This window comes from Palaemon carinicauda, chromosome 18 (assembly GCF_036898095.1).
Source record: "Palaemon carinicauda isolate YSFRI2023 chromosome 18, ASM3689809v2, whole genome shotgun sequence".
NCBI lineage: Eukaryota > Metazoa > Arthropoda > Malacostraca > Decapoda > Palaemonidae > Palaemon > Palaemon carinicauda.
In genome coordinates this window covers 16,662,949-16,672,948 of record NC_090742.1, presented here as the reverse complement: position 1 = coordinate 16,672,948, position 10,000 = coordinate 16,662,949, and the positions used below count along the sequence as shown (strand labels likewise).

Below are 10,000 nucleotides of genomic sequence, written 5' to 3'. Positions count from 1 at the left end.
TATTTCTACATATGATATAATACCCTCTATATTTATCTTATATCCAAGCGGGATATAATATGATAATCTCAAAACTACAATGCGGAAATATAAGTAAACAGACAACCTTTTAACCATGTTAACAATTCAAACTACAGATACTGTACAGATGTTTATAATGTATTCCTGTAAGCTCAGGAAGTATTCCTAAGATGTAGGTCGGGAATACGAAATAAAGATGAAGATATCTTTGGAACCATCACGGCACGATAATCTTTAATGACGTATTTTTCGAACCAATTTGAGTTCCTTACGTTGCTCAAGGGGCTGTGAAGGGGGTGAGTGTCGGCTAAGGGGTTGTAATGGGGTGAGTGCCGTCCAAGGGGTTGTAAAGGGGTGAGTCCTGTCTAGGGGGGTCGTGAGGGGGTGAGTGCCGTCCAAGGGGTTGTGAGGGGATGAGTGCCGTCCAAGGGGTTGTGAGGGGTGAGTGCTATCTAGCGGGCTGTAAGGGGGTGAGTGCCGTCCAATGGGTTGTGAGGGGTGAGTGCTATCTAGCGGGCTGTAAGGGGGTGAGTGCCGTCCAATGGGTTGTGAGGGGTGAGTGCTATCTAGCGGGCTGTAAGGGCGTGAGTGCCGTCCAATGAGTTGTGAGGGGTAAGTGCTATCTAGCGGGCTGTAAGGGGGTGAGTGCCGTCCAATGGGTTGTGAGGGGTGAGTGCTATCTAGCGGGCTGTAAGGGGGTGAGTGCCGTCCAATGGGTTGTGAGGGGGCGAATGCTGTCCTGGATGTTGTGAAGGGGGACGGGCCGAGTGGGCTGGGTGACGAAATTGCTTGAAGATAATTAACTCAGTTGGGGGGATGAATGAGGTGTAAAGAAGGATGTATGTTTTACCTAAAATATTGTCGATTATTATTATTATTATTATTATTATTATTATTATTATTATTATTATTATAGTGCTGGATTTTATAATGATATTATTACCAAATGATCACCTTGTATGTTGTTCCTGTTGTTGTTTTTGCCACTTCTGCCTGTAGACGACGCAGGTGGCTGTGATTTTCACGCCTTCTCACACACACACTCGACCACTACTGTCCACATTAGCCGGGAAGCCGTCATCGATTCCAATCCTGCGACTGAGGACATTTTCATAATGGAAGTTTTTGTGCCACGGAGAAACAATTATCGGAAAATGAGATTCCGTTTCGCTGGCAAACCCGAGATGGCGACGATGGACGCTTCTCGTTTCTTTAATTTTCTTTTTTGTTTCTTTTTTTTATGTTTTCTTGTCGTCTTTAAAACGCTGGTTTGTTTCTTCTTCCTTCGTTTTCACGTCTTACCTTGAGGGGAAAGGATGAGGATAAACTCTTCATAGCAGTCCGGAGTTCCGGCTGAAGAAATTCACTAGAATTATTTACTGGTGCGCATAATTTGATTTTCTGTCGAAGAGAGAAAACGTCTGTGATTTTATATATATATATATATATATATATATATATATATATATATATATATATATTATAAATATATAAAATTATGTATTATATATATTGTATATATATAAAATATGTATATGTATACATACATACATGTATATACATATCTATACATATATATATATATATATATATATATATATATATATATATATATATATATATATATACTGTATATATGTATGTATGTATATATATGTATATATATATATATATATATATATATATATATATATAAAAAAGATTATTTAAAATTTTAATAGAGAAAGTATAAATTTTTGACTGAAAATTAATATGAGTAAGATTAGGATAATATTCAATCAAAATGCAGCTACGGCAAATAAAAGTTATGAACGAACCATTAGAGATTGTTAATGAGTATGGAGGACACTAATTGAATCCCCTGTCACGAGACCGAAATTAAAAGAAAGATAAGCATAGGATGGAGAGCTTTGGTAAACAAAATGAGATTATGAAAATTAGAATGCCACTTTCTCTAAAAAGAGAAGTATCTACCCAGATGGTTCTACCAGTATTATCTTGTGCATCAGAAACTTAGAGCCTTACTAAAGCTTTACGACATAAGCTAGTTATAACTCAAAGAGCTATGGAAACAATATTTTTGGGAATAACAGTAGGAGACAGAAAGATAGTAAATTGAGTACGAGAGGAAAAAAAAATAGAGGATATTCTAACAGCATTCAAGAAAAAGGAATTGAAATGGGCAGGACGTATAATGAGAAGGACAGATAGTAGATAGACATTTAATTTAAGAATAACAGAATGGGTCACTAGAGATAGTAAACGATGCAGTGGAAGGAAGAGAAGGCGACGGATGGACTAGCAAAGCAAATTTGCGAATAAAGACCAGAAACAGACGGGAATGAAGGTAATCTCTGAGGCTTTTGTCCTGCAATGACTGATATATATATATATATATATATATATATATATATATATATATATATATATATATATATAGTGTGTGTGTGTGTGTGTGTGTGTGTGAATATTTATATAGTGAAATGCATACACATGTATTGAAACACGTTTGTAAAAAAAATGCAATAGATTTAGAAGGAAATACAAAAATATATGAAATAGAATCATAGCATAAAAACTTCAAAGGAAACGTATATCAGTCGACATTCAAACCGGATTTATTTTTCTGATATATCTGGATTCAACTAAACTTTTATCGACTTTATGTAGATTTATATTTTTTGACGTAACAGAGGAAACTGTAAAAGCTAAAGCGATTCTAAAGCACATTGATTTAAAATCACATAAATTTATCCTAATTTTTGAACACTTGAATCAGGAAGTCTCTCTTATTTAGAAGTATTCCTTTAAAAAGATGTGAATATGGAAGTTCGATTTTTATGCTATTGTACTATAAAAGATAAGACAATTATTTATTGGTTAAAGGTTTTATTATTATTAATAAGGAGATTAAACTTTCCTTTTAATAATAAAAATAAACCCCATAACTATTAAATTAAATTCTATCTCTATTGTTACTGAAATCATATAATATCAATATTCTAATAATATTTTTTTTACGAGCTTTTGGACGAAACAGAACTCCTCTCGATTTACTTGCTAAGGATTGTCTTTTGCAATCAGATTTTCTTTAATAACATTGGTTTCACGGTCAAGCTTCTTCTAAAACCCAAAAGTTTACATGTGTGAATATTCCTTGAGAAAGAATATTGGCTAAGATTAAATGCTTCCAAATTCTCCATAGTACAATCGCTCAACTCATTTAGCTAAGATTAAACGCTTCCAGATTCTCCACAGTACAGTCACTCACCTGTCTTAGCAAGGATTAAACGCTTGCAAATTCTCCAAAGTGCAATCGCTCTCCTCTCTTAGGTAGGATTAAACGCTTCCAAATTCTCCACAGTACAATCGCTCACCTCTCTTAGCTAGGATTAAACGCTTCCAAATTCTCCACGGTACAATCGCTCACCTCTCTTAGCTAGGATTAAACGCTTCCAAATTCTCCACAGTACAGTCACTCACCTCTCTTAGCTAGGATTAAACGCTTCCAAATTCTCCACGGTACAATCGCTCACCTCTCTTAGCTAGGATTAAACGCTTCCAGATTCTCCACAGTACAGTCACTCACCTGTCTTAGCAAGGATTAAACGCTTCCAAATTCTCCAAAGTGCAATCGCTCTCCTCTCTTAGGTAGGATTAAACGCTTCCAAATTCTCCACAGTACAATCGCTCACCTCTCTTAGCTAGGATTAAACGCTTCCAAATTCTCCACAGTACAATCGCTCACCTCTCTTAGCTAGGATTAAACGCTTCCAAATTCTCCACAGTACAGTCACTCACCTCTCTTAGCTAGGATTAAACGCTTCCAAATTCTCCACGGTACAATCGCTCACCTCTCTTAGCTAGGATTAAACGCTTCCAGATTCTCCACAGTACAGTCACTCACCTGTCTTAGCAAGGATTAAACGCTTCCAAATTCTCCAAAGTGCAATCGCTCTCCTCTCTTAGGTAGGATTAAACGCTTCCAAATTCTCCACAGTACAATCGCTCTCCTTTCTTGGCTAAGATTAAATGCTTCCAGATTCTCCACAGTACAGTCACTCACCTGTCTTAGCAAGGATTAAACGCTTCCAAATTCTCCAAAGTGCAATTGCTCTCCTCTCTTAGGTAGTATTAAACGCTTCCAAATTCTCCACAGTACAATCGCTCTCCTTTCTTAGCTAAGATTAAATGCTTCCAGATTCTCCACAGTACAGTCACTCACCTGTCTTAGCAAGGATTAAACGCTTCCAAATTCTCCAAAGTGCAATTGCTCTCCTCTCTTAGGTAGGATTAAACGCTTCCAAATTCTCCACAGTACAATCGCTCACCTTTCTTAGCTAAGATTAAACGCTTCCAAATTCTCCAAAGTACAATCGCTCTCCTCTCTTAGGAAGGATTAAACGCTTCCAAATTCTCCACAGTACATTCACTCACCCGTCTTAGCTAGGATTAAACGCTTCCAAATTCTCACACAGTACAATCGCTTACCTCTCTTAGCTAGGATTAAACGCTTCCAAATTCTCTTCAGTACAATCGCTCACCTTTCTTAGCTAAGATTAAACGCTTCCAGATTCTCCACAGTACAGTCACTCACCTGTCTTAGTAAGGATTAAACGCTTCCAAATTCTCCAAAGTGCAATCTCTCTCCTCTCTTAGGTAGGATTAAACGCTTCCAAATTCTCCACAGTACAATCGCTCACCTTTCTTGGCTAAGATTAAACGCTTCCAGATTCTCCACAGTACAGTCACTCACCTGTCTTAGCAAGGATTAAACGCTTCCAAATTCTCCAAAGTACAATCGTTCTCCTCTCTTAGGAAGGATTAAACGCTTCCAAATTCTCCACAGTACAATCGCTCACCTTTCTTGGCTAAGATTAAATGCTTCCAGTTTCTCCACAGTACAGTCACTCACCTGTCTTAGTAAGGATTAAACGCTTCCAAATTCTCCAAAGTACAATTGCTCTCCTCTCTTAGGGATGATTAAATGCTTCCAAATTCTCCATAGTTCAATCGCTCTCCTCTCTTAGCTAGGATTAAACGCTTCCAAATTCTCCACAGTACAATCGCTCACCTTTCTTGGCTAAGATTAAACGCTTCCAGATTCTCCACAGTACAGTCACTCACCTCTCTTAGCTAGGATTAAACGCTTCCAAATTCTCCACGGTACAATCGCTCACCTCTCTTAGCGAGGATTAAACACTTCCAAATTCTCCACAGTACAATCGCTCACTTTCTTAGCTAAGATTAAATGCTTCCAGATTCTCCACAGTACAGTCACTCACCTGTCTTAGTAAGGATTAAACGCTTCCAAATTCTCTTCAGTACAATCGCTCTCCTCTCTTAGGGAGGATTAAACGCTTCCAAATTCTCCACAGTACAGTCACTCACCCGTCTTAGCTAGGATTAAACGCTTCCAAATTTTCCACGGTACAATCGCTCACCTCTCTTAGGTAGGATTAAACGCTTCCAAATTCTCAACGGTACAATCGCTCACCTCTCTTAGCTAGGATTAAACGCTTCCAAATTCTCCACGGTACAATCGCTCACCTCTCTTAGCTAGGATTAAACGCTTCCAAATTCTCCACGGTACAATCGCTCACCTCTCTTAGCTAGGATTAAACGCTTCCAAATTCTCCACGGTACAATCGCTCACCTCTCTTAGCTAGGATTAAACGCTTCCAAATTCTCCACAGTACAATCGCTGACCTCTCTTAGGTAGGATTAAACGCTTCCAAATTCTCCACAGTACAATTGCTGACCTCTCTTAGGTAGGATTAAACGCTTCCAAATTCTCCACGGTACAATCGCTCACCTCTCTTAGCTAGGATTAAACGCTTCCAAATTCTCAACAGTACAATCGCTCACCTCTCTTAGCTAGGATTAAACGCTTCCAAATTCTCCACGGTACAATCGCTCACCTCTCTTAGCTAGGATTAAACACTTCCAAATTCTCCATAGTTCAATCGCTCACCTCTCTTAGGTATTATTAAACGCTTCCAAATTCTCCACGGTACAATTGCTCACCTCTCTTAGCTAGGATTAAACGCTTCCAAATTCTCCACGGTACAATCGCTCACCTCTCTTAGCTAGGATTAAACGCTTCCAAATTCTCCACGGTACAATCGCTCACCTCTCTTAGCTAGGATTAAACGCTTCCAAATTCTCCACGGTACAATCGCTCACCTCTCTTAGGTAGGATTAAACGCTTCAAAATTCTCCACGGTACAATCGCTCTCCTCTCTTAGCTAGGATTAAACGCTTCCAAATTCTCCACGATACAATCGCTCACCTCTCTTAGCTAGGATTAAAAGCTTCCAAATTCTCCACGATACAATCGCTCACCTCTCTTAGCTAGGATTAAACGCTTCCAAATTCTCCACGGTACAATCGCTCACCTCTCTTAGCTAGGATTAAACGCTTCCAAATTCTCCACGGTACAATCGCTCACCTCTCTTAGCTAGGATTAAACGCTTCCAAATTCTCCACGGTACAATCGCTCACCTCTCTTAGCTAGGATTAAACGCTTCCAAATTCTCCACGGTACAATCGCTCACCTCTCTTAGCTAGGATTAAACGCTTCCAAATTCTCCACGGTACAATCGCTCACCTCTCTTAGCTAGGATTAAACGCTTCCAAATTCTCCACGGTACAATCGCTCACCTCTCTTAGCTAGGATTAAACGCTTCCAAATTCTCCACGGTACAATCGCTCACCTCTCTTAGCTAGGATTAAACGCTTCCAAATTCTCCACGGTACAATCGCTCACCTCTCTTAGCTAGGATTAAACGCTTCCAAATTCTCCACGGTACAATCGCTCACCTCTCTTAGCTAGGATTAAACGCTTCCAAATTCTCCACGGTACAATCGCTCACCTCTCTTAGCTAGGATTAAACGCTTCCAAATTCTCCACGGTACAATCGCTCACCTCTCTTAGCTAGGATTAAACGCTTCCAAATTCTCCACGGTACAATCGCTCACCTCTCTTAGCTAGGATTAAACGCTTCCAAATTCTCCACGGTACAATCGCTCACCTCTCTTAGCTAGGATTAAACGCTTCCAAATTCTCCACGGTACAATCGCTCACCTCTCTTAGCTAGGATTAAACGCTTCCAAATTCTCCACGGTACAATCGCTCACCTCTCTTAGCTAGGATTAAACGCTTCCAAATTCTCCACGGTACAATCGCTCACCTCTCTTAGCTAGGATTAAACGCTTCCAAATTCTCCACGGTACAATCGCTCACCTCTCTTAGCTAGGATTAAACGCTTCCAAATTCTCCACGGTACAATCGCTCACCTCTCTTAGCTAGGATTAAACGCTTCCAAATTCTCCACGGTACAATCGCCCACCTCTCTTAGCTAGGATTAAACGCTTCCAAATTCTCCACGGTACAATCGCCCACCTCTCTTAGGTAGGATTAATCGCTTCCAAATTCTCCACGGTTCAATCGCCCACCTCTCTTAGGTAGGATTAATCGCTTTCAAATTCTCCACGGTACAATCGCCCACCTCTCTTAGGTAGGATTAATCGCTTTCAAATTCTCCACGGTACAATCGCCCACCTCTCTTAGGTAGGATTAATCGCTTTCAAATTCTCCACGGTACAATCGCCCACCTCTCTTAGCTAGGATTAAACGCTTCCAAATTCTCCACGGTACAATCGCCCACCTCTCTTAGCTAGGATTAAACGCTTCCAAATTCTCCACGGTACAATCGCCCACCTCTCTTAGCTAGGATTAAACGCTTCCAAATTCTCCACGGTACAATCGCCCACCTCTCTTAGCTAGGATTAAACGCTTCCAAATTCTCCACGATACAATCGCTCACCTCTCTTAGGTAGGATTAATCGCTTTCAAATTCTCCACGGTACAATCGCTCACCTCTCTTAGCTAGGATTAAACGCTTCCAAATTCTCCACGGTACAATCGCTCACCTCTCTTAGGTAGGATTAATCGCTTTCAAATTCTCCACGGTACAATCGCTCACCTCTCTTAGCTAGGATTAATCGCTTTCAAATTCTCCACGGTACAATCGCTCACCTCTCTTAGCTAGGATTAAACGCTTCCAAATTCTCCACGGTACAATCGCTCACCTCTCTTAGCTAGGATTAAACGCTTCCAAATTCTCCACGGTACAATCGCTCACCTCTCTTAGCTAGGATTAAACGCTTCCAAATTCTCCACGGTACAATCGCCCACCTCTCTTAGCTAGGATTAAACGCTTCCAAATTCTCCACGGTACAATCGCCCACCTCTCTTAGCTAGGATTAAACGCTTCCAAATTCTCCACGGTACAATCGCCCACCTCTCTTAGCTAGGATTAAACGCTTTCAAATTCTCCACAGTTCAATCGCCCACCTCTCTTAGGTAGGATTAATCGCTTTCAAATTCTCCACGGTACAATCGCCCACCTCTCTTAGGTAGGATTAATCGCTTTCAAATTCTCCACGGTACAATCGCCCACCTCTCTTAGGTAGGATTAATCGCTTTCAAATTCTCCACGGTACAATCGCCCACCTCTCTTAGGTAGGATTAATCGCTTTCAAATTCTCCACGGTACAATCGCCCACCTCTCTTAGGTAGGATTAATCGCTTTCAAATTCTCCACGGTACAATCGCCCACCTCTCTTAGGTAGGATTAATCGCTTTCAAATTCTCCACGGTACAATCGCCCACCTCTCTTAGGTAGGATTAATCGCTTTCAAATTCTCCACGGTACAATCGCCCACCTCTCTTAGGTAGGATTAATCGCTTTCAAATTCTCCACGGTACAATCGCCCACCTCTCTTAGGTAGGATTAATCGCTTTCAAATTCTCCACGGTACAATCGCCCACCTCTCTTAGCTAGGATTAATCGCTTTCAAATTCTCCACGGTACAATCGCCCACCTCTCTTAGCTAGGATTAAACGCTTCCAAATTCTCCACGGTACAATCGCCCACCTCTCTTAGCTAGGATTAAACGCTTTCAAATTCTCCACGGTTCAATCGCCCACCTCTCTTAGGTAGGATTAATCGCTTTCAAATTCTCCACGGTACAATCGCCCACCTCTCTTAGGTAGGATTAATCGCTTTCAAATTCTCCACGGTACAATCGCCCACCTCTCTTAGGTAGGATTAATCGCTTTCAAATTCTCCACGGTACAATCGCCCACCTCTCTTAGGTAGGATTAATCGCTTTCAAATTCTCCACGGTACAATCGCCCACCTCTCTTAGGTAGGATTAATCGCTTTCAAATTCTCCACGGTACAATCGCCCACCTCTCTTAGGTAGGATTAATCGCTTTCAAATTCTCCACGGTACAATCGCCCACCTCTCTTAGGTAGGATTAATCGCTTTCAAATTCTCCACGGTACAATCGCCCACCTCTCTTAGCTAGGATTAAACGCTTCCAAATTCTCCACGGTACAGTCGCCCACCTCTCTTAGCTAGGATTAAACGCTTCCAAATTCTCCACGGTACAGTCGCCGACCTCTCTTAGGTAGGATTAAACGCTTCCAAATTCTCCACGGTACAGTCGCCCACCTCTCTTAGGTAGGATTAAACGCTTCCAAATTCTCCACAGTACAGTCGCTCACCTCTCTTAGGTAGGATTAAACGCTTCCAAATTCTCCACGGTACAGTCGCTCACCTCTCTTAGGTAGGATTAAACGCTTCCAAATTCTCCACGGTACAGTCGCTCACCTCTCTTAGGTAGGATTAAACGCTTCCAAATTCTCCACGGTACAATCGCTCACCTCTCTTAGCTAGGATTAAACGCTTCCAAATTCTCCACGGTACAATCGCTCACCTCTCTTAGGTAGGATTAAACGCTTCCAAATTCTCCACGGTACAATCGCTCACCTCTCTTAGGTAGGATTAAACGCTTCCAAATTCTCCACGGTTCCATCGCTCACCTCTCTTCGCTAGGATTAAACGCTTCCAAATTCTCCACGGTACAATCGCTCACCTCTCTTAGCTAGGATTAAACGCTTCCAAA

At 41.0% G+C, this 10,000-nt stretch overlaps 2 protein-coding genes across 4 annotated transcripts in view; one reads left to right on the top strand and one right to left on the bottom strand.

Annotated features, from left to right (window-relative positions):
- LOC137657633 (band 7 protein AGAP004871-like) overlaps positions 1–10,000 on the top strand; it is a 980,999-nt gene that overhangs the window by 315,924 nt on the left and 655,075 nt on the right. The window lies entirely within an intron of this gene.
- The window catches only part of LOC137657180 (uncharacterized), a 71,694-nt gene that overhangs the window by 605 nt on the left and 61,089 nt on the right, over positions 1–10,000 (bottom strand). The window contains exon 2 of the mRNA XM_068391526.1: positions 294–793. Within this exon, the coding sequence (XP_068247627.1) occupies positions 294–793 (500 nt within the window). The remainder of the gene's footprint in view (positions 1–293; positions 794–10,000) is intronic.